Genomic DNA, 25,526 nt, shown 5'->3' on the forward strand with positions numbered 1-25,526 from the left:
GAGAGGGGATGGGCACACCAGTGGGAAGAAAAACGAGAGAGATATTAGATTCATTTCTCCTTGTTGATCTTATTGAACGAATTACAACTTAAATAAGACTTAATCTAACAAATTTCCCTAACGAATTAATAGTAGAATAAAGTTTTTTTTTGAAAAAAATTTATTTTTCAATGCATGGGACAAATATCCGTTTCAATAACCCAATAAATAATCTCAAAAAGAAGGGAAAAATCCCTATATGCACATGAGTTTCTTTTTCTCAATATCTTGTATGCTCTTGAATTTTGCGTCATCCATTATATACCCGTAAGTTTTATTTTGTTTTCTTATATACCTACTTCCTCCATTTCACAATGTAAGTTATTTTAGCATTTCCCATATTCATATTGATGATAATGAATCTATATATATATATAATCAATATTCCCATATTCAATATATATATATATATAGATTCATTATCATCAATATGAATGTGGGAAATACTAGAATGACTTACATTGTGAGACGGAGGGATTGATGATAATGAATATATATATATATATATATATATATATATATATATATATATATAATCAATATATATATATATATATATATATATAGATTCATTATCATCAATATGAATGTGGGAAATACTAGAATGACTTACATTGTGAGACGGAGGGAGTACTTGACTGTGAGTTGATAGTTAGATTTCTCTAAAATGGTTATCTTGCCCTTCTCTCATCCTTAAAGGCAACTTATTTGAAACTATAAATCTTAATATGGTTTTGCTTTAAAATAAAATCAAAGGGAACGAAATTATTTGATGCCAAATTTGAAAATTGAAACTTTTAGCCAAATTTTGAAGAATTTGATTAAACACATACAGGAGTTTCACCAAGAAATTAAAAACCATGATTTGTTTTGTTTGGGTTTAAATTTTGGTGGTAATATTGTCCACATTCCATCAATTTCGGTCTGAAATTTATTTAAAGATTTAAATTTCAGTTGTCAAATTTGTGATCAAATAATTCTACCATCTTTTTTTATTTTACAAATGAGTCTTTTTTCACATTGAGAATTTTGTTTTCCCAAATAGGCTAGCATACAAGTATGAGATAAGGGCAATATAGGCTCAGTTTGAAAGCTCATTTAGCTTTTGCAACTCTATCATTTGCCGTGATCACGTTTCCAAATTATTAAATGATGTGTGTTTTGCAAAATCTTTTTACATATAAGTTTATTTTTTAAAAAAAAAATCAAATATACTCATTTTTCAATTTTATAATTGTCAATACTTAATTAATCATTCACTAACCTCCTGTGTTGTTCTGCGTGGAACATATCAGTTTACCCCCAAACATAGGTTGGAAGCAGCCATAATCATTTTGAAGGAAAATTACAAGTCAACTCACGATCAAAACTATTTGGATGAGGCAAAAATTCATATGTATAGAAAGGTTTGAGGGAAAATTTATGGGCTAATGTTCGCAAAAAAAAAACTAAGCCGAAGTTGCCTAACACGTTTGAAAACAATGCATTTGGTGATATCCAGGCCACTAAAATATTTCTAGCTTCGAATCTTGATGATAGCTTGTCTAAATTTAGAGTAAGAATCTTTATATTTTATATTTCAAAATGAATGTAATCATTATCCCATTATTCCATAACATACCCTCTCTGTCCCATAAAAAATAAACCTAATATGAACGTCACATCCTAATAGTATGAGCCGACCATAAGTCACAAAACGTACTCGTAAAGGAAGTCGTTTAGGACAGCGACACGGTCTCCAAAACACAACTTTGACTTCTTGTTTCTATTAAAATATTTATTGAAAAGTGATATATGTATACTTTTATAAAAGTATTTTTCAAGACAAATCTATTCATATAAATTTTATATTTTTAAACTCAACAACTCAAGAGTTATTCATAATTTATATCTCCAAGGTTTGACTTAAACATTGTCCTAAACGACTTCTTTACGAGTACGGAGGGAGTATTAGTTTTTTTATATGGAATGGAAGGAGTACTCTGCATCATCGTGCATTCTGAACAAATCACAAGTCAAACAGAAAAAAAAGGACAAAAGAATAAGAAAAAAGTACACCGAAGATCCCTCAACTTGTCAATGTGGAGGGCTTAAAGGGTAGTCCAGGTAGGTTTAGTCCAGGTAGGTTTAGAACTACTCTAGAATTTGGCTAAGGGCTTTTACAATGCGATGGGTTTGGCCTCGAGCTCACACGTAGGCTCATGGAAAAAGCCAGCGCCACGTGCCAGAGAGGGCCCATAGGAAAGAAGCGCGTGTGACCAAAGTAAGCCATCCGTTCTGCGGTTGCGCCGAGGCTGCGTGAGGCAGGGAGATCGCCAGGCGCTCGCAATCGCGAGAGCTCGGACGGGTCCGGTCGCGAGAGAGAAAGAGTCGAAGGGGCAGAGACGACGCGATTTTGAGGGCACGCACGTAATTTCGCATTTGCTGAGAGCTCTGCTCCGTGGGCTTTGGTCACGCCCACTGTGGGCTGAGTAGCTAAATGTGTGTCCTCAAATAGGAATGGACTCGGTTTGAGGTAACATTGCATTGTGTAACTTGTGTCTTTTGAAGTTCTTATGGTTGTGTTTAGTTCAGCGTAAAGTTTAGATTTTGGTTGAAATTTGAAATGATGTGACTGAAAAGTTGTGTGTATATGACAGGTTGATGTGGTGGAAAAAGACTGAAATTTGGATCTAAACTTTAGATCTAAACACAGCCTATGTCAGCCTATGTCATATTTGGCACCCCAGTCTGAGCAAAACAGGACGCATTGCTCACGCCCTAAGAGATGCTAACTTATCAATTCATATCTTGCTATACACCTAACTTTCTCTCCCCTCTCCACTCACTCTCCCGCGGCCTCCCACTCCCGACAGGCGACGGCGCTCCCGCGAGCCGCGAGCCCGCGACTCCGGCGGCCGGCGCTCCGCCTCCCGCTGCCTTCGCGCGCCGCGCCAGCGCCCGCGCGGCCGCGCCCTCTCCGCCCCTCGCCGGCGCGCCCTGCCCCGCCCCGCCTGGCCGCGCCCTCCCCGTTACGGCTTGCGAGGCGCGGCGCTTTGTTTGGGGATAAATAGGAGGGGCAGAATGAGAGCGGCAGTAAGGGCACCACCTCCCCACAGCTGCTACTCCCGCCGCCGCGCCACTCTACTGGACGCGCGCTATGTGCTCGACCATATGCCGCAGAGGCGCGCGCCGCCCCGGACCGCTGGCCTCCGCGCCCCGCCGGCGGCCGCCGCCGCGTCCGTGTCCGCGTCCTCCCGGAGGACGCCGCCGCTGCGCGTGGCTGGGCGCGCCGCCTGCCCGGCCGCTTCAGGTACTGGAAGGGATGGAGCTTTTTTTTTCTTGGTTGTTCCCTCGTAGCCATAAGACATGTCGTCCTCGATAGCTATGGGGTGAAGATTTGTGGCCTTTTGTCTGGATATCTGTGCCTGGGTGGGCGCTGCGTGGTTAGACGGGCTTGGTGAAGTACCGGGAGATCGGGGTTTAGGATAGTGTCTTTTGGTGTTCACTAGGTGGGAAGTGAACGCTTAATAATGGCATGAAACTCTGGAGGAGCTTGCAACTACAAAACAAAGTATGGAATGAAACCAAATGCTCCATTGACCATTAGGATGCATAGTACATTTTGGTTAACTGAATCTTGCAATTGGGGGCAAGGACACTCCTAGCGTTGATTTTGGGGCGCATACAAGTTAATTGAGTATTTGTGCCAAATGCCAAAGGGATTTTGGGAGAAAGGAAGATATATGAAGAGATAAGGGGAAATGTGAAGGATTATAAGATTTGAATACTCTCAATGAGCTGTAATTTCGTTTTCTGAAATTCTTGCTTGCCTTCAGAAAATTGTGCAAATTATCCTGCTGATTCATATCATGTGTATAGCTGTACTTATCAATTCTTCAGCTTTATCAGGGGTGTGACTTAAATTTAGCTTCACTCGTCATCAGGACTGCACCTGAATAGATTGTTTTAGTAGTATACATGAGGCTTGGATTCATGTTAAATACTGACTGAAGTATGCTCGGCCTATATAATTTGATAACACATAGATAAAAGAAGCAGGAGACAAATATCCCTTGATCGAACTGTAAATGGAATCTTTGTTGTCCGGCGCGAGAGGTTAGAGCTTGAAGTTTTTCATCTTCCTGGAGTTTGCTTCATTGTAGTATACTCCATTGCTTGAGAAGCTGGGATCTCTTTCTTAGTTTTAGTCCAGACTTTTACTTGCCCCAAGCAAGCCTGCTTCCTAAAATCAAGCAAGGAATAAACCCTTGCTACTTGCTTGCATTATTCTTGCAAAAAGCCAAGCATGTTCATCATATAAAAATAAGTATAGCTTTTCATGTATGCCACATTCAGAGGTTAACCATTCTTGTTGAGAACTTCCTGTATGCTTTCTCAGCTATGCTATATTTATGCAGACTGCACCATCATTTAGCATGATGTTTAACCATTGCGCAGTTCCATATTTGTTCAGGACACTCCTGCCAATTCCAACAGCCTTTCGCTCAACAGTTCGTGTGCGGTTGACCTCACCTGCATTCTTGCCATCAAGACGAAATTTTGAAGGCTATATTCCTCAGAGCTGCTCAGGTTCATCATTGCAGATCTATAGCCAGTCATCCCTGCTATCTCTCTCACCATCTTCAGCTCTCGTGGTGTCCTCCCAGCTGAACTCTTCGGATGTTGCTCAGCGATCAGAGGAATGGTTTGCTCTCCGCAAGGACAAGCTCACCACAAGCACCTTCAGCACTGCCTTGGGCTTCTGGGCTGGCAACAGACGGTCAGAGCTGTGGAGCGAGAAAGTATTTGGATCAACAGAAATCAAGTTGGAGGATGCGGCGAGGTCTGCCATGAACTGGGGCACGGTGAATGAAAGTGTAGCTATAGAGCAGTACACAAGCATCACCGGACGGTCAGTGGGTTCCCTTGGCTTCGCAGTGCACACTGAGGCCAACTTTGGGTGGCTCGGAGCTTCACCTGATGGTGTTCTAGGGTGTGACCCAGACGGTGGGATCCTAGAAGTCAAGTGCCCGTTCAACAAGGGTAAGCCTGAGCTCGCTCTGCCATGGCGCGCTATGCCATACTATTACATGCCACAGGTGCAGGGCCTGATGGAGATAATGGGCAGAGATTGGGTCGAGCTCTACTGTTGGACTCCCAACGGAAGCAGCGTTTTCCGAGTACCTCGAGATCGCGGGTACTGGGAGCTCATCCATGAAGTCCTGCGTGATTTCTGGTGGGGGAATGTGATGCCGGCCCGGGAGCTGGTGCTGCTTGGTAAGGAGGCCGAAGCTAGATCCTTTGAACCACAGCCCAAGCACCGGTTGACAAACCTGGTGATTTTTAGAAGCAGGAAGCTTGCTTCTGAAGCCAAGTTGTTGTGCAAGGATATTGGCGGTCATGTAGAATTCTTCCCATGATTAGCTCTGCCAATGGCTGCACACTGTATTCTGATTATTTATTCTTTCAATCAAAAACATTTAATTGCGTGACTAGTTCTCAAACCGTTGGTGTTTTTACTGCGGTTTTGGAGCGTATAAAATGTTCCATGATACGTCTTGTCGTAGTTCCACATGTTTTCTCAGATTTTCATCCTTGAAACAGGTGGCAATGAATCAAGCAGACTTGCAGATTAGCCAAACAGAGGCACAAATATAATTTGCTTTTTTCCCCTATGTGCTATAGCCTAACTCAACATGACGATCTCAAACTGAACTTTGGTTTTTCTTTTCTTTTCATTTGCCAAATGTAATTGTTGAGTTGGCCTTCTCTTTTTCATTCTCTACTACGCGAAACAGCAGAAATTCACTCCGACAGGTGTTGTTTGCTTCCAGGATATTCCCATCATGTTACCAACGAGGACGGCCATTCACCATACTTGACAAATTGACATGAAAGCAAAAGTTTGGTTAGAAGTCATTTATTTCTCTGCAAGTAGTTGTAAATTACATGGTAGTGTGACAAATGTTTTCAGAATTACACAACATCAACATTGCGGCACGCATGTATAAGGTAAATTACAGCAATCCTCTCTTTATTTGCTCTGGTGAGACCGTGAGAGGAGGAGAGCAGTTCATCTTCGATCTTAACATTCCAAGAATATCAGCTGCTGCTGCAATACTGACGTAAAGTTCACGTTGTGCTTCCGCTCTTGAACAGCAATCCTTGGAAGCAACCCCAAACCAAAGATAGGAAATGATCTCTCACATAAGACTAAATTCAATGGGATGTATAACATCAAAGCAATCAGGAAAAACTCACCTCTGAAATGTCACCAGTTAGACGATAGTAGCGAAACAATCTTTTTTTTTCTTTTTTTTTTTGCTGAATCAAACTAACTACTCTTTTTTTGTTCTTTTTCTTGCAAGAAGCTAATGCAGCATGTCAGGATGGCTGCGCCTTCAAGAATAACAAACTCATCGTTTTTTTTGTCTGTTTTCTCAGTAGAAATGATACGTTAAGATGGCTTGCATGACAGCATTGCACGCTGTTCTCTGTTAGCAGAGGAAGAGTGTTCGTTGGGGGACAAACCCCTATTTCATTGGGGGAGACAGATCCTTCTTCTCTTGACAATTAGGGCAAACCCAGTCCAAAGAAAATGACTCCTTGAATGCCAACTTGTCTACACACCTTCCACACTCATAACATCTGAGTATGCAAACAGCACAACCCTTGAAATTACCTGATCTTCTGGGTGTGTTTAGTTCACACTAAAATTGAAAGTTTGGTTGAAATTGGAACGATGTAATGGAAAAGTTGGAAGTTTGTGTGTGTAGAAAAGTTTTGATGTGATAGAAAAGTTGAAAGTATGAAGAAAAAATTTGGAACTAAACTCGGCCTCTATCATCACATCCTTCATCTCGGCAATCATAAACAAGTTTGTAGTTCTGACAAATAGATCACATCTCAATATCAGGAGCATATCTATCCATCATTGCAATCTGATAAAAACTGATTAGCATGAAGGAATCTTTGGCCCCCGGTTATGCACCTCCTGTGTCTTGTCGGTATTCAACAAGGATAATAACTCTTCGTACTGCTCCTTCCGTAAACTGAAGAGTGTTCCAACTCTGAGGTGCTTAATTCCAAACACCGCATTCGTATTAAATGACTTGAGATTGGAAATAAGGCCATCCAAAGTTAACCGTGGGCAGCCCAAAATGCTCAGCTGCGTGAAATATTTTGTGTTAGATAAAACATTAATCAAGAGGAATTTCTATTAAGCTAGAAGGCAGAATAGACAAATATGTATTTACAATTAGAATGTCAAACTGACAAACATGTAAATATAAATATCAAAGGTGTTCACAAAACTGATGGCAGAAGGTTTCTTAAGTGATGCTCCAACTATGAAAAAACTAAAACAACATAACAACTTAAACAAATCGCAGTGCTGAACTTCGTTAGGTGCTCTTCAGCAACTTTGCACCATCATGTTACATGTCATATAAAACAAAGTTCAATTTATTTGAAATCATATGCAAATTGCGGTCAGCTAATCAAAGTACTAATGCAAATATCTGTAACCACTATTCAGATTCGCTTTTATTTATTACTCAAAAAAACATCTAATCAACAGCTCTTGCAGACCTTGCATAATTGGCTCATCTAATTAGTTTCACTTTGAGAATATTATCTAGCAGGCATACAGATAAGTGAATAATATCTTAAGTCTTAATCTTAAGTAATTAAAAGATTGATATTTTTCCAATCGTCACATCTTTTCACCAGCGTTGTTTCGTCCGTCACCACCGCGTTATTCGATTTATCCGGCGCTATTTTTCTCACCGAATCCGATTTCTAATCTGATCTGCTATCCAATCCCCCAAATCAATTAATCAACGAGACAACCAAAAACAGCACGAAAAAGACCAAATTTAATCTAGAGCTCACGAATTTGATCCCAAGAAACCTAATTAATCCCCATGGATTAGCAGCAATATCACATCACGAGGTAACGAATCAAACACATTAGCGCGGATCAGGCTGAACTCAATTACCACGCCACCGTCGTTATTGTCGTCCTCCTGGATCTGCCATCATCTCCCTCGAGCCCCAGTCCCTGCCGCCACCGTCTCCCAGATTCGACAAAAGAAACGAAGAGGCCAAGGACGAGGAGGAGAGGGAGGGGGAGGGACGCCATCTCTGCGCCGTACCCCCACCGTCGCCGCCATCTCCGCGCTGAGGCTTCCATGGCTGTGCCCTCGCCATCGCTGCGTCCGGTAGGAGACAGGAGCTCGCAGTCTCGCACCATCGCCACCGCGCCAAGTGTGCCACACCCTCCCCCACCCGCCATGACGAGCGCCTCCGAGCTCTTCACCACCCGCCGCACCCGTGAGGCCCGCCTCTCCTCCCACAGACGCGCTCCGTGAACCGCACGGCCTCGCAGATCGCCGTCAATTGGTGATCTTTTGGTGGCAATATTGTCTGCATTCCATCAATTTTGGTCTGAAATTTATTTAAAAATTTAAATTTCAGTTGTCAAATTTGTGATCAAATAATTCTATCATCTTTGTTTATTTTGCAAATGAGTGTTTTTTTCGCATTGAGAATTTTGTTTTCCCAAATAGGCTAGCATATAAGTATGAAATAAGGGCAATATAGGCTCAGTTCGAAAGTTCGTTTAGCTTTTGCAATTCTATCATTTGTCGTGATCACGTTTTCCAAATTATTAAATGGTGTGTGTTTGCAAAACCTTTTTACATATAAGTTTATTTTAAAAAATGAAATATACTCATTTTTCAATTTTATAATTGTTAATATCTAATTAATTATTCACTAATAACCTCCTACCTTGTTTCGTGTGGAACATATCAGTTTATTCCAAACATAGGTTGGAATGCAGCCCAAAGAAAATTATAAGTCAACTCTTTTTCACAAACACACAAAAGAATTACATGTCAATATATTAGTACAAGTCAACTCATGATCAAAACTATTTGGATGAGGCAAAAATCATATGTATAGCAAGGTTTGAGAGAAAAATTATGGGCTAATGTTCTAAAAAAGAACTAAGCCGAAGGTGCCTAACACATTTGAAAACAATGCTAGTGGTGATATCCATACCACTAAAATATCTCTAACTTGGAATCTTGATGAGCGCTTGTCTAAATTTAGTTAAAATATATTTATAATTTATATTTCAAGATGAATGTAGCATTATTCCATTACTCCATACAACATAACCTCTCCATCATGTAAAAAACCTAGTATAAATATGACGAATTAAATTTGAAAATATACTGTTCATCCAAGTTTTTTTTTTCTTTTGTAGAAATATACCATCGATCTCGCACAACCATTACGCGAAAATGACATGGACGTGACGTCGTGGACAATATTGCGCGGTCTCGCGGAACGGAACAGTCTCGCTGAACCAATCAGCGACACCGTCTAACGGCTCCATTTGATTAGTGATTAACTACCTAATTAACTATTAACTAATAATAAAAGTGATTAATTATCCTAATTAGCGACTAATTAATAATTAGTTAATCGACTAATCAGGATAACTAATTACTAATTAAATCGGCATGACACCGGTATCGCTGTTTGGTTCACTTTCGTTCCATAAGACCGCGCGGTCTCTCACACTTTTACTGTGTGACCACCCGCGACGTTACGCCCACATCATTTTCGCACAACGGTTGTACAAGATCAACAGTATATTTTCGTAAAAAATTGTGCATCTCAAATATTCTAAACAAATTTCAATGAACAGTTTTTTAAAATTTAATTCTAAATATGACACATCCTCTGATTACAAGTCACAAATAGTTTTTTTTTAATGGAAGGAGCGATGTGCACTCTTAACAGATCACAAGTCAAACAGAAAAAGAAAAGCATAAATGAATAACCATGAACCGTTGTTTTGAAAAAAAAAAAAGCAGCCCAGATGCGAACTGGGCCTCATACTTCATCGATCCCCTCCCGACCTCCGTCGAGGGCGTCGCTTCCCGACGTCCAATGGCGAGCAGCCGGCTCTCGATCCGGCGGGCGTAGTCTCGGCGGCGTCGGCGACGGCAACGGGAAACTTCAGCTCCGGCCAGATCGACGGCGCCCTCGCCGCCGGTTTTCGATGGGGCCAGGTATGCCCGCCTGCCTCTACTCCTAGCTCGGTCCGTGCGCCGCGCTTCGGCGCCGATCGATCCTAGTAACTCGTTTTATCCCACATCGCCGATTCTGATCAAGCGCGACCTCTTTATAAGGTCGGTTCGACTCTACTCCATCGCCTCCCCAGGGGCACCCACCCCGACCGAATACAGCGAAAAGATCCCAAATGTGGGCATCGGCTGGGCGTGTATCCCCTTCCGGTTATAATAATGGCTGTAAAAAAAAAAAAGAAAAGGAGCAGTGAAAAGATCCCCTCCCGTTATGGGGCACGGCAGGCGACCCCCTGCCGGTTAGCTGCATCCACGTTAAGATGTCAATACGGCAACGGTAAGTTGTCAAATACGGCATATACATGCAGTCGGGCCTCTGGTGGAGGCAGCGCTAGACACTAGCGCTTAGCTTTTTTTTAATTCCTTGTCTTATGCCAAGAGAAGCTTAAATAAGGTGAATTTGAATGAAATTCTTTTTTCTGTTGAATCGTTTTTCAATTCCTTGTCTTAAGCCAAGAGAAGCTTAAATAAAGTCTTAAAACATTAAAGATAGGGTAGGAGAGGAGAGGAGATACATTGCTGTTTTGATATGCCCTTACTGCTAGCAATTTGGCCTTAAGACGCAAAACTTCTAACCGACTGCATTTCCAAGTTTCCACTAGATACCTGTCAGAGATGACTTGGCACATGAATAATTTTGTATCGTACTCTGCAGATACTATGGTTAGCATAGTATAAGTAATGCCTTGTCATTTAATCACCGAATTTTTGGCTTATATATAATTCTATTTTTAATAGTATTTTTTTCTGTAAAATGTGCGTTTGTATCTGAATTATCATATTACCATACTTAACAGATTAAATTCTCTGCGGGTTAGGCTTGCGAAGTGCACAGAGAATTCAGCGAGCTACACCTGAGGAGATCTTTTAAAGCTAGAGACATGATGAATTTTTCACGCTGCAAGTCTATGACAGTAAAGATTTGGCTGGAACATCCAATATTTTCAGCCGATTGTCTGAAGATGTGATTACCAAGGTTGCAAAGCAGCAAGATCAGGTATGTGCAGAGTTGCAGACAACCGCTGAGAGCCTGAGACTGAACTGAATTTGTCCAGGCATGGAAACGGAAAAAATAGACCATAGCAGCATAGTTCTGATTAGGTAGATGAAGAATCCAGCATTTTGAAGAGTCTTTTATGTTGCTCAGGGATTCATGTAAGCAATAATTTCTGATCCTTAAGTCAAATGATTTTCCTCGATTTTTGTTTGTAAAAATGACTGTCCTTTTTTAATTTTCTCAGAGTACATAAATATGCTGGAGGAAATAGCACTGTCGCAAAGAGGCTTAAAAGCTGAAACATGGATGCTGAAGAATAACTGCCAATAATTTTAGCTGAAGCTGACCATAGCAATGTTTGGTTAGTATAGCATACAGCAAACGTTAATTTCATTCAGATAAGACATGCAAATTTGATTTATGGGAAATGTCTCCCATGTCTTTTTAAAACCTTCTGGTATGGCTAGCTGGTTCTTTTGTAGGAAAGAAACAAATCTGAAACAAGAACATGTAGTTGACATGTTGTACATACTGGAATACAAACATTTGGTATTGACTAGAGGACTGCAACAATTCGTTCTTTCCCAACTTTCATTGCCATATATGTATTGAAGCATGTCCTGGTAATACTTCCTTCACAATTCGTTCTTTCTCATTTGTCAGATTATGAGCCCCAACAAATTTGGTGCAAAGTTTGTTATGGGAACCTGGTATAGAGTGTACACGTGAAAAAGGTATGACAACAGAATGATTAACTGATCATTCTTAATTTGTTATTTGCTTTGAGATAGCAAGAAGTAACTGAACTCAACACTTGGACTTGATATTAGGCATACATTATCTGACTAGTACCAGCATTTTAATTTCATTTTTCTGATTGCCCATGCAGGAACTTATTATTCAATTTTGACATTTCGTTTGTTTGTTTCAACCATTTTGTACAGTTCATCCCTGCCTACATAAGTCTTCTCCATGTTTATCTAAAATGGGAAAAAAAAATTCTCCATGTTTGTATTTTACAGCTTTCACATGTAGCGTCAATTCTTTAGCAAACATTTTGCTCTGCACCTCAATCAGTTGGGCTTGAATTTCTCTCATAAATCGATTATGTAATGGTTATGAATTGCACTTCCAATTACATGCAGTACCTGTCCAGGCTGTTGATATAATTGCCTCCATAAATCGATCCTTAGTATTTTTGTTTCGGGTCTTTGCTCTTATGCAGAAGTAGTGAATTTTTAATTCCCATATACTATGCTATCCTTCTTCGAACATCAGTGCTAGGGTTTTTTTTTTTTTTTTTTTTTTTTTTTTTTTTTTTTTTTTTTTTTTGCGGGGAATCAGTGCTAGGTATTTGTCAACTACTGCTAAATATGTGGTAAATGTTGTTTGCTAATTGGTATCCTGATGTTTTTCTTATGGAAATATAGCTGGACTTGGTTGTTTACTGTATACGAGGAGAACCATTTGGATTGAGGCAAGGTGATCCATTATCACCATATTTGTTGCTCTGTGCTGAAGGCTTTCTGCTGTATTACTGAAGGCAGAGAATGAAGGAAGAATTGGCAGGGTTAAAATTTGCCCAGGAGCACCAAGCATCTCTCACCTGCTGTTGCCGATGATTCTTTAATTCTGATTCGTGCAAACAGGGAGGATGCAAACGCAATTGAAAGGAATTCTCCAATTATATGAGCTGTCTTCTGGGCAAATGATAAATAACAATGAGTCGGCTGTAATTTTTAGCAAGAACACTAGGGATCAGAAGAGAAGTGAGGTGATGCAAATGTTGCACATAACAAAGGAAACACAAAATGAGAAATATCTGGGGCTTCCAATGTATATTAGAAAATCTAGAGCTGAAGCTCTTGAGTATCTAACAGATAAGAGTCTGGCAAAGAATTCACAGGTGAAAGGAGATTATGATCAAAGATGCTCAAGCTATCCCTATCTACACCATGGCATATTTTGATTTGACAAAGGTGACCAGGTAAGCACTCTCATTTCTAGGTATTGGTGGATCCAGCAAGAGAAGCAGAAAAAAAACGCATTGGATCAGTTGGGATAAACTGAAAAAGGCAAAGAAGCAAGATGGCCTGGGTTTTAGAGACATTTATGCTAGGATTCTTGCAAAATTTCTAATCGACTTGCCGAGTTTCGATTGGATGCTAGTGACAGATGACCTGGCAGATGAATGGTTTGGATCATACCCAAATGTAAAGCCTTGCTATTTATTAATTTCCGGTTTATACGTGATTTTATTTCAGTAGTAAATTTCTCTGCAAATTTTCATTTGTGTCTAATAACCATACCAGATTAAATCATCTGTTGAGTAGGCTAGGGAATGTTCATGGAAAACTGGGAAAACTAGGAGATACTAGTAATATGCCCGTGCTAACGCTACGACTATATTTCGATGAAATGCAAATGACATGTTAATTGTAATCATTCCATAGTTCATAACAGGTGCACAAGAAATTTAGTCCAGAAACGTTTTTCTTCACATCGGGAGTCTCTACATCAAACTAATGTTGCACAAAATAAAAACTATCCAACATAGTTGTGAGCCAAATGACATGCAAATAATAAATGCTATGAGCAAGCAATAGTACACGGTTTCCTCCATTTCACATTATTACATCCTAAAATCTGGAAAAAAAAACTCAAGATAGATAAAACCATGTGTAAATTGGACACAAATAACTCGCATGTCATCCCTTCATAGCATATCTCCCATATTCTGATCACTATAGAATCTTGATCAAATTTCACTTGTTCAAAGCCATGCCAATAAATAAGCACCGAGTCAAACGTACATATCACCATTCTTTAGGATCAACAGAGATTTCCAATAAAGAGCATTAGTGTCTAAACGACACCCCCTTGTTCCCTTCCCTGCATTTCACACTATCTCTCCAATTTAGTTTAATTGAAACTTATAACACACTGATCTGTTTTGAGACAAATAAAGAAAAATAAGTATAAGTAACTGGCCATAAGTGGAGGTGGAACTCGTAAGGGAAAACACAAAATATCTAGTAGTAGTATCTTACAAGCCAGAATGAAAATCAGTAGACGAACATGTAAACACTGAAAAATTTTGATTTCACAAGTTGCATCTATTGGAACACATACATCGGTAAAAAAATATGACTGGAAAATGTTTATCATTCATACACCAGTCAGTTGTTCATGTCAAGCAATGGAGCGAGCCAATATTTGTCTTTAAAATAGTCTACCAATAGCTGAAATTCCCACACGAATATATTCCTTCTCTAAAACGATCACCATTTTCTTTAACATATGATAGTAACAAAGTCAGATAGAGCATGTTTTTTTTGCTAGTGCTTCAGATAACTCATTTATCAGCAAATGTGATGCATGAAGAAGATAAAACAGATGTCTTAACTTGTGAAAAGTAATATGTCATAGTACCTTTGTCTTTGTCTCGCAATGAACGTATAGCTGCATATGCCTTATCCTGCGCTCAGCCGCTTACCAGTAGCACAGCTGAACGAGTTCCAATTATCCCATGGCACACGGCCATCCATGTTGAAGAACCTCGTCATATTTCCCAAATCTTTCCATCATTCCTACATTTAACTGGTTCATTTGTACACAGCAGAGCAACTTGTCTATTGCTTCCCCCAAATTTCCCATTTTAATGTATGGCACGCAACAAGCTCAACAGTCGTCACTTTCTGATAGAAATTAGCATAGTCAGTCATGGTTCTTTTCATGCAAATTATGTGTAAAAGCATTGAGAGCAAACAGTATCAAGACCTAAAAAGGTGTAAATTGATACAAAATTTAAGAAATAAGAAAAACTTTAAATTTAAGGGCTGGATTATAATCGTAAAAAAAGATCCGTTAACTAACCAGTGAAAATAGCATATAACAAACAATTAACACATATCAGTCAATCCTAGAGGGGAAAAAACACTCGAGCTTAACCACTGATCATCAAATGAGTTTCAGTTGTTAGAAATGAAAAATCCAATAAAATTATAGAATGATACTGTACATTCTGAAATTAAATGTACTGTCTAATAATAAATTCACTTAAGCACTCGTATAAGAAGCAAATTATAGCATCAAGGGACTATAACAATGTAAACTTCAGGGTTGTAAATTTCAGATGGCCCAGTAAATATTAGAAACAACTGTCATTTTTTTATTTTCATTCTGAAATAAGCACAAATTATTTATTCTGAAAAATCACACATTATTTGAAAAAGAATGCATAGAACTAATAAATGCACTGGAAAAGAACATCATCTCAAATCTGGGACCTGATCACTAACATCATCTCAAATCGAGCAGTTCATGAGCAGCAAGGTATGGAATGAGCAGCAAGATTTTGATGGGTTAAATACCATGCCGAAGCCTACAAATATGTGGTACTATCTACATGTGTACTGTCGTAAATTCAGACACTACACGCTACTCCGAACATATCTATATGCTGTCAAAATGTTGAATATGACTGAAGTTCTGACAAACCACTAATGTTGTACTAACAAAATTTGCAGTCATGCCTGGGTGAATCATTGTTCTTAATTAATTGTTATACAACACTCCAACAGAGACCAGGTATTTAGGTTAAAAAGATCAAGTCTCAACCCATCGACAATAAAGCTCGGACATTTAGATAAATTACATACATATGATGCTAACCTCAACCCTGTATATTGGAAAATAGTTACCTTTAATATTGGCCGCATCAACCCTCACAGCATTATCCAACAAAAATGGCGGTGGAGCTTCCAGCAGAGGGGACAACAACGCTTTTATTGAGGAGACAGCGACACGTTGGCGGAGATAGCTGGTGCCGCTGAGAAGACTGGCCAAGCGGGCGACGTCGACGTTGATCCGACAGTGCGGAGACGATCGAGGCAGAGATCGGGGGCGAAGTGCGTCGGTGCAGGAGCCCGCAGCTCGGCGGCGGAGCAGATCGACGAGGCAGGGGATGGAGTCCTGGCGGCGTGTCGGCGGACCAGATTGGCGAGGCTTGCCAATGGAGTTACGGCTACGCGAATGAGATCAGCGAGGTGGACACCCAGGCAATGACGTGGATGTAGTCCTTGGCGAGGTACACCTCATCGGCTATACCCTAAATTTAAGAAAAATGCATTATGTCAGAAATCAGATTATTCATATATGTGTATTTTTTTTCATAAGAAAGCAACACACTGGAAACTATGATGTTCTCTCATATACTCTTTTAAATTAATGTATTTATTTTTGTGCATGGGTGTCGGTTTTGCCTCCAAATTTAGTTAGATCAAACGAACTAAAATGTCAGTTATGCCAGAGAAAAACTAACCGAAGAAATTGATGTTTAAGGTCAGTGGCCCAGACATCATCAGATCAGAAACAGGTAATGCACTGTATCAGCACCTTCAGTTTGTTCTCAGTGCATCATCAGATCAGCACCTACATTATGCCAAAAACATGTGCAGGTCGTCTTAGCACGGATATGTGAAACAATAAAAAATGTTTAAAGAATTTGCATTTTTCACACCAGTATTTTGTTAGAGATAAAAAGGAAGGTCTGCATCTCTGAATTATTGAATTTTGAGCCTTCATCTTTCATCTAAAAATATAGTTCTATTCCTAATAAGCACTCAAGAATTAAAAGATCTGCCATCACAAAAGAGTATCCCATCTGAACTACATGGAGCTATTTTCTCAAAGAACTCACAATTATTAGCTAGTCTCCTGTACTATAATGCATCAGAACAGAGCATTATCCATCACTTAATCTGGTCGAGCTTGCTCACTTATAAAAGTTGTACAGCAAATATATAGTATCACATGGAGAAAAAAAATCATAAACCCCTGACCTCAGTTGTTATGGATATAGATTAGTAACATATCTCATTCTGTTGGACATACCTGGTCCAGATCGAATTTCTAGAAACTAATCTAGCCAGCAATGAGCATTTGTTTCTTTTGCAAGGACCACTGAACAACTTACAGAAAGGGCATATCAACCATTAAAGTTCAACCCTGATAACAACCCTGATAGAGCTTTGATAGCCACCCATCAAGAGGTTCAAGGCAATTTTATGAATTAAGAAGAGTGTCATAAAATTGGCTATCTCAGGCAGAATGTCATTCATGATAATCAAAAGATGAATGACAGTGAGTTTAATTTATATCATGTATATTCATTGTATTATCTATCAAATGTTTTGCATTGTATCTCCAATCATTCATCATTATCAAAAGATGAATAAGAGGGAGTAGTGAAGATCATGCAATAAACATCAACACAATTCAGTATGCACCAAAATATGATTATATTCAGTGAAGAACGTCCTTGTCAAACCATTATAGAAACTTGAAAATGAGAATAAATCAAAATAGAACACAATTTTAGATCTATGTTCTGCACATAAGCGACATACAGTAACCACATGGTACTCTCTAGTGTGACTGTGAGCATAGGCTTTAAAAACTTAAAAGTATACATGATAATATAGCTCATATTAAACTCACAGGGTTATGCAATAAAGATCTAAAAGGCCACAATGTCAGCATATAAAGTAGCAAGTCTCGAATCAAATAGTGTCATTCATGATAATCAAAAGATGAATAAGAGTTATTGTATACAATGACGCCGGGCGGGGAGATGATGAGGAGAAGGTTGGGAAACGCAAGGGTGAGGAGATGCGAGTGGCGGCGGCGCGAGACTGACCTGCGGGGAGACAATGGCGAGGGCGAGCCGGCGGCTCGACGGCGGCGATGGGGATCGGTTGAGGGCGAGCTGGCGGCGGGGATCGGTGGCGTCGAGGAGCAGATCTAGGCGGAAGGTGTCGGCAGCGACCAGGCGATGGAAGGCGTTGGCGGCGACGTGAATCCTGGCGGGGATCGGTGGAGGGTGATCCGTCGGTGGGGATCGGTGGCGGCGACGTGAATCCAAGACGACGACAGATGCGACGACGTCGATGAGGATCGGTTGATGGCGAGCCGGCGGGGGGGGATCGGTGGCGGCGAGACGACGGATGCGACGACGGCGGAGCGGCGGCTGTCGAGGGCGGCGGCGACGGTGGTGGCGCCGCGTGAGAGGGAGAGATTAGGGTTGGGAAGGGGCGGCGAGTGGCGGCAGTCGAGGGCGGCGGCGACGGCGGTGGCGCCGCGTGAGAGGGAGTGATTAGGGTTGGGGAGGGGCGCGCGGTTGGGGAGGGGCGGCGGCGTGTGAGAGCGAGAGAAAGGGCGCGGAGAGGAGGGTGCGGTTGAGAGGGATGATCCTGAGCGTTGGATTTACACAGAGATGATCCAGACCGTTCTATGAGGAATAAAAGAATGAGTGAATGAGTGAATGTAGATAGATGTATCGATAGATGACAAAGTCTATCATCGGTAGATATGCAAACATTTCCTGAGAAGTACTGATTCTATTGTCCTCTGCCAAATTTTTGGGCAGGCTACATGCCTTCGTGAACAAATCAATATAGTCTTGGCTTACTTATTTCGGGCCTGTTCACTTTTATGCTAAAAAAATATTGCTAAAATTTTGGTAGGATTTTCAAAATTTGGCAGTAAACTAAATGTATCTAATTTTTTTAGCAACTTTACCAAAATTTGGCAAGGTTGAAAATAGCATCAAATCCCTTCAACTTGTAACCGCGTGCTAAAACCAAACAACCGCATTACCAATTTGAGCACAAACAAAAATCCTTTAGAAAAAAAAAGAAAAGAAAAAAAAGAGGCGTGGACTGGGCCTGCAGCAGCTTGGGCTTGATGCCCAGGCGTGAAGAGAGAAGCCCAGCCCGTGGCTTACATCGACACTTGTGATTCGATGGGACGATGGACGATGGGAACCCTCGATCGCCCCCTCACCTTGTCGCTTCCTCTTCTCCCCCGACGCCGCCGCTTCCCCAATTCCGGCTCCGGCGGCGAGCAGCAGGCTGCGGACGCGCCGTCGAAGCTCCAGGAGGATGTGGATCTCCGGTGTAGTCTCCGCGGCATGCCGGCATCGGCGGCGCGAAGATTCTGTACCGGCTTAGATCGACGGCGCCCCTCGCCGCCGGGCTTCCGTGGAGAGCAGGTATGCTTCGCTTCTACTCCTAGGTCGATATGCGCGCTGTTCTTTGGCTCCGATTGAATCCATCCGGCAATTAGTTTTGTACCATATCGCCGATTCTGAGACAACACGACCTGTTTATTAGCTCGATTTGATTCTATTCCATCGCCACCCCAGAGACACCCACCCCGACTGCAATGGGCAGCGGTAGGGCGTGTATCCTCCCTACCGTTTCAGCTGCAAAAAAAAAAAAGCAGTGAAAAGATCCCCTACTTTGGGGCACGGCAGGCGACCCCCTGCCGGCCAGCTGCAAAAAAAAAAAAAAAAATGGAGCAGTGAAAAGATCCCCCCACGGCAGGCGACCCCCTGCCGAAAAGATGCCCTATAGAGGCACACAGTCGGGTCTCTCGGTGGAGGCAGCGCTAGACACTAGCGCTTGGCTTTTTGAAATTTGTAACATTAGATTTATTTTTTCCCCTGTTGAACTCATTGCTACTCACTCATGGGATAATTGAACCAATTGCAAAATAGTTCGATTACTTCGTAACACTCCTCCATATACAACATACTCCATGTGATAGTATATAGACTGATCATCCAATAATTTCAGTAAATGTTTGACTGAAACCTCCAATATTTTCAGCCAATTGTCTGAAGATGTGAATATCAAGGTTCCAAATGACTAGCGACAAGATCATGTATGTGCAGACGACCCCTGAGGCTGAACCAAACTCATCCAGGCATGGCATGGGGAAAAAATACATCCCGGCATGAACGAAGAATCCGACATTCTGCATATTTTTTCTGATGCTCTGGATTCATGTAAGCACTAATTTCTGATCCCTAACGCAAATAATTTGTCACAGTTTTTGTTTCTGAAAATGATTTTTTTCCTAATTTTCTCAGACTGCAATTAGTCATGATGTCATAATGCAGGCTAACGATGGCCAGAAGCTGTACCTAGAAGCAGAAGCTTAACAGGTGGCACAAACGGCAGTTGAAGCTTGACTCCAATCAGAAGTCATGATAGTTTTTCTGTTGCTACTTGGACTGGAAGAGCTGGTGTGCCAGGGCACCATCCTCTGTGTTCTTGAAGTTTAAGTCAACACCTCAATAGGCACTGGTTTAATTAGCTCTTCTCAGCCATCACAAACTTCGAATAGCAGGGCCAAAGTCTGGCAAACTTTTAGTTAGGATACCTGGAATGTGAGGAGCTGCTTCAGATGCACTTGAACATCCCTTTGCAATTCGCTACAAAGAAAAAGATAAAGAGGATCTGGAACATCAGCTCAACCTGGGACTGGCTTCCAATCACACACCAAGTTCATCATAGAAAGGCCATGCATCAAGCTCTTCTACTAGGAACATTATTATTCAGTCTCAGTCCTAATTCGCCAATGTGCACCTTCAGTCTTGAGCCAGCTCTGCAAGCAATAACTGAACATTTCAAGAACTGCATTCTGTGCAGCGATGTGGCGCAGTTTCAGAATCTGTTGAAGGAAATAGCAGTGTTGTAAAGATGCACAAATGGTGCAACATGGGTGCTCAAACCTGACTACTGGTAATTTTAGCTGTAGCTGATTGGAGCAATATTTTTGCTAGGTCTGGTGTACTGCATAAATTAGTTTCATTCAGATAGGACATGCAAATTGGGAAAGGGAAAATGTCTCCAACATCCTTTTGAAACCTTTTGGTATGGCTGACTGATTCTTTTCGTAAGAAAGAAACAAATTAAAAAAGCAGAAATTTGTCACCAGAAGACATTTTTTCTTGATTTTTCTAGCTGACTCAAATGATCGGTGGCAAGTTTTTTTTTTCCCCCAAAACAAACTGGTGGGGAGGACTGACAATTTTCGTCCTTCCCCAACTTTTCAGTGTTCCATTTGTTTTGAAGCATGAGCTGGTAATACTTCCTTCACAATTCGTTGTTTGTTTCCTCATTTGTCAGAATCAGTTCCAAGAAATTTGGTGCAAAATTTCTTATGAGAACTCAGATGGTATTCTGAAAGAAAGCATGGGATGTGCTCAAACAGCAATATTTAACTGATTATGCTTAATTTGTCTTTGCTTTGAGTGAAATCACTACTTGACTATGACCAACATTTTACTTTAGAGGTTAAAATTTTGTCTTGATTGCCCATGCAGAACCTTATTATTCAGCTTTGACGTCTCATTTGCTAATTTCAGCCATTTCTACAATTAATCCCTAGTTAGCTAGATATGTCCTCCCCATGTCTTTTAATTTTACAGTTTCCTAATGCTATATAGCCTCTACCATCTTGTCTAGCGCCAATTCTGCAGCCAAACTTTGTTCTGCACTTCAATTAGTTGGGCTTAAATTGCTCTCATATTATGTAAATTTGCAAGCAGTTCTTGTTGAGATTGACGCCATTGCTTCCATGAATAATTCCTCTGATGTCATAACTTCACGTAGTGCTCCCTGTAGTGTTTATGGGTCTCTCATGTCACTGCTTTTATGTAGTGGATCTTTTAGTTCCCATACGATATGATATGATGAGGTTTCCTCCTTTTGAACATCAGATGCTAGATACAGTTAAGACCCTTACAGAGTAATTTTCTATGCCATCTAACATTTACCTGTGTTGCTACTAGTCTCCCTCTGGTTTTCTTGTACACCAAAGAAATGCTTGTCATTTACACTAATGTTGTCTTATTGACCTCCTATGTTGCAGTTAATGTGTTTATCTGCACCTTGGACGGCAGAGGGGAACCTCTCTATTTAGACCTGAAGAGTCATTGCAAAGAGTCATTACTGGACAGTCTTATTTGGTAGAAGGAGAATGGCATCATGCAAGAAGAGTGTTCTCTCTCTTTGTTGTCTCTGAACCTGCTTGTCTAGGATGCCCATCTTGGTACCCAGTCGGCACCTTTCAAGTTACATTGCAATATTGTTTGGAAAACTACCTCATTATTCTCAAATATTTTGCAATGTGTATGCATGCAGCAAGGTATGCCATTCTCCACTTCTGTTCCATCTTGTCTTTTCCCTTTTCCAGAGTAATTAAATGGAGTAGATAGAACTTCCATATCAGATTAGATATTTCAGAAGATTTATTCGTGATGGGCATCCCTAATATATCAGCAGGAATAGATTGTTTTATTTATGACTGGTTCCTTTTTTCATTCATGGTTTTTTGAAATTTTATTTGATGTATAAACATTACTCATACTATCCTTTTCTTTTCTCTGTTCAGATGGACACAACACAAATCGATGAAACCAGCCTCAGCCTCCAACTTTTCTCTGGACCCACATTAAAAAATCATTTTTTTCCTGGTATTTGGAAAGCCAAGACGATGGAGATGCAGGCAATCCTGACCGTTCATTTTTCCACGTGTCAGCACAGGAGCCCTCTAGATTGGACCGGTGTTTTCCGTTACCAGTGCCTTTCAGCTCATGGGCCACGGCCAGCAATTGTTCCAACTGCCACTTTTGGGGCCCACATTCCGTTGGGTGCGTGCCCAAGGTGATCCCGACATGTGGACCCCACTCGTGGTAGAAACCCTTGAACTACCGATCAAGATCAGCTCAAAATCGAATCAGCATGGGAACAAAGGAAGAGAGATGCATGGATGTAGTTTAATTTGCACCTAATCTTATCTTAGCCACGTGGCATGTGTACGGTTTGATGTGTCCACAGATGGGAGAATTTATACTAATCATAAAACATGAAGTGGTACCGATTGCCTCTAAAATTATGGGGAAATTCCAAATACCTCTAAAAGTCGCTCATATTTCTAATCTCCCCTACAAATTATTTTGGTACAAAACACTCCACACTAGTTCATTTTCTCTTTCAACTTTTCACCTCTATCCAGTTTTCAGCAATTTCTCATGCCTCATGGGTCTCCCACTAAGTTGCCTCTTGACACCAAAGCTACTTTTCATTTTGTTTTCGCTTTTGCATGCTTTAATTTCACCAAAGACACGGCGATAAAACATGACAATGACCTCATATTATTAGATAAGGCGTATCAAATCTTATGTCCAATAAGAGAGAACATAGGGTCTTAATTTGCTCACCATATGCTAGAGAAATCGCTAAGGAGTGCGATGAGAATCACTAAAAACTAGATAGAGGAGGGAAATTACAAAACTACTTTCCCTGTTTCACAATGCAAGTCATTCTAACATTTGTCACATTCATATTGATGTTAATGAATCTAGAGATATTAACATCAATATGAATATGAGAAATGCTAGAATGATTTACATTGTGAAACGGAGAGAGTAAGTTGTATGGGGGATTGAAAAGGTGCGTTATTTGGATTTTTCCCTAAATTTATTATCGTAGACCTCGGCAATACCTTCTGAAACAAAATTTTGAAGTGGAACAATAAATTAGTATTCCTTTGAAACACAAGAACGTCTTTTCAAAAAAAGAAATTTCATGGAAAATTAGTTCAATTCTTGTAGGAATCCTACAAATATACTCTGTTCAAAAAGAGGCTTACTCTTATAAAAGAAACTACATACTTAGCCCTGCATGGAAATGTCACATAATTTTACAATTCACATCGAAATTTTAAAATTATGCCGCGTCCTAAAATCAAATCAACAAGGAAAAAGAGATCAATGCATGGATGTAACTTTGTGTGTAATCTTATCTTAGAGCATCTTTAAGAGTATACTAAAATTTGACACTCGAAATTCTTGATTTAGGCCATCCTTGAAAAGAATTAGACCAACAAATCACCCTCTGCCCCAACAGTAATCCTAAATTTGAGTGAGTCCTCCTTTTAATTGTTTCTGCTTTTCTTTTTTTCGTTGTGAGGGAGAGATCATTAATTGCTACCAAGCGGATCGAATGATAGTGGCTGATTCGACACCAGGAGTGCCGATACGTGCCCAATATTTGGCTCGGTAAGGCGTCGATATTAAGCGTGAGTAAAAATTTAGAGAGCTTATGGGTATTTTATTGAAGGCCTAGATTGTGACTTAATTCCTAAAGTTAAGATTTAGGAGCCACATGTATACGGCCATACGGAACTCTTGGAGATGCTCTGGTACTAGCACGGTGTCCACATATAGGGCAAGCTTCACATTTCTACGTGAAAGAGGAGGTGTACTCGAAAGTGGTACCTTGCTCGTTAATATAAAATTATTTTTACTCTTATAAAAGAGAGTAGTGATGGTGGTGAGTGGTGAATCTACCATAGCTCGCACCACCAACTCTCTACTATTTGAAAAAAAAAATTGACAATAGGACCAAAGGGTCCACATGTCAACCAACCTCTACTATCAATTCATTACATTTTATTAAAAGAAAAAAGAACAGTGTGAGGGTCTAGAGCATCACATGTTAGTAACAAATATATATAAGAAATTAAGAAATGATTTATGAAGGAAAAATGATGATAATAATGTGTTGATCATAATTTTCTTCAATTAAAATCCGTTGCAACTTAGGGGCAATATGCTAGTCGTAGAAAAAACTAAAATCTTTTTGCAGTAATTTGTAGAATTTTCACGCAAATCAGTTAAACTCTCTCATAGAAACCCTTTCCAAAGTAGGCGTGGTTTTTTTTAACGAAACTATGCATTCAGTGATACTTAGGTTAAGAGTGGTCTTAAAATAACCGTGTATTATCTCGATGTAATTGTTTAATACCAGTAAAAAATTTCCTTTTTCTTTCAAACAAAAAAGTTAGTGCTGCATAGGAGTTTAATGAATTTTCAAAAGAAACGATCTGAGCCATACAGAAATTATAAAATTATGCCCTATAATTCCAAAGGATTTGTGCCCTTTTTTTCAGCTAGTGTCCTAGTGTCGTACATCCTGCCCCACCAGCGTGGAAGCAAGTGAAAGTCGACGTGGAGAAACCTATCCAAACAATTAGGACTATCCATCATTCAGGATAGCCTTCCGATCGAGCAGCATCGAGATGGAGATGGAGAGGTGCACGGCACACCAAACACATCTTTGCTTTGCTTGCTGCTACAGTACTGACAGCGATCAGCGATGGCAATTAGCAGGCACTATAAATCACGAAATAGTCGTGCTAGTTTAATTTGGAGGGAGGCCTGTCATGCTGTACATGTATAATTAAGCAGTCTCCATCCAAATTGTATTTATTTATTGGAATTTGTTGCTCTCTTAATTGAAAGTTTCAGTTTCACATTTTTGGGATCGAGTCCATAAGTTAATTGGTTTATCATTTCCTGTAAGATTTTAGAAAAAAGAAATTATAATTTATATTTCTTAGTCCTTTTTTTTTGTCAGATTTCGGTGATTTGTTTGGAAGGACTATAAGGGCTCCATGCAGCACTGAGGAGAAAAGAAATTGTTCGGTGC

General features: G+C 40.4%; 1 protein-coding gene and 1 long non-coding RNA gene across 4 annotated transcripts; both read left to right on the forward strand.

Moving 5' to 3' along the window:
- Positions 1 to 2,858: 2,858 nt before the first annotated feature.
- Positions 2,859 to 5,587, forward strand: LOC127781295 (uncharacterized). The gene is made up of 2 exons (XM_052308235.1): positions 2,859 to 3,331; positions 4,480 to 5,587. The coding sequence occupies exons 1-2, from the start codon at positions 3,103 to 3,105 to the stop codon at positions 5,439 to 5,441; spliced, it is 1,191 nt and encodes a 396-aa protein (XP_052164195.1). The 5' UTR covers positions 2,859 to 3,102; the 3' UTR covers positions 5,442 to 5,587.
- Positions 5,588 to 18,981: 13,394 nt separating this feature from the next.
- On the forward strand, positions 18,982 to 23,090 carry LOC127783327 (uncharacterized). Of its 3 annotated transcripts, none has more exons than XR_008019281.1 (5): positions 18,982 to 19,234; positions 19,854 to 20,032; positions 20,117 to 20,771; positions 21,904 to 22,179; positions 22,426 to 23,090. It is a non-coding gene; the product is annotated as an uncharacterized LOC127783327 (long non-coding RNA). The 3 variants fall into 3 exon arrangements; XR_008019282.1 differs by having other exon boundaries at positions 20,128 to 20,771; XR_008019280.1 differs by having other exon boundaries at positions 18,984 to 19,234; positions 20,147 to 20,771; positions 22,426 to 23,088.
- Positions 23,091 to 25,526: the final 2,436 nt, after the last annotated feature.

Source organism: Oryza glaberrima, chromosome 8, assembly GCF_000147395.1.
Source record: "Oryza glaberrima chromosome 8, OglaRS2, whole genome shotgun sequence".
Taxonomy (NCBI): Eukaryota; Viridiplantae; Streptophyta; class Magnoliopsida; order Poales; family Poaceae; genus Oryza; species Oryza glaberrima.

Bases quoted from the DNA above. Each gene is read 5' to 3' on its own strand.
- LOC127781295 (XM_052308235.1), top strand. From the start codon at position 3,103: ATGAGAGCGGCAGTAAGGGCACCACCTCCCCACAGCTGCTACTCCCGC. The intron at 3,332-4,479 runs GTACTGGAAGGG...ACCATTGCGCAG, and splicing joins CGCCTGCCCGGCCGCTTCAG to TTCCATATTTGTTCAGGACA.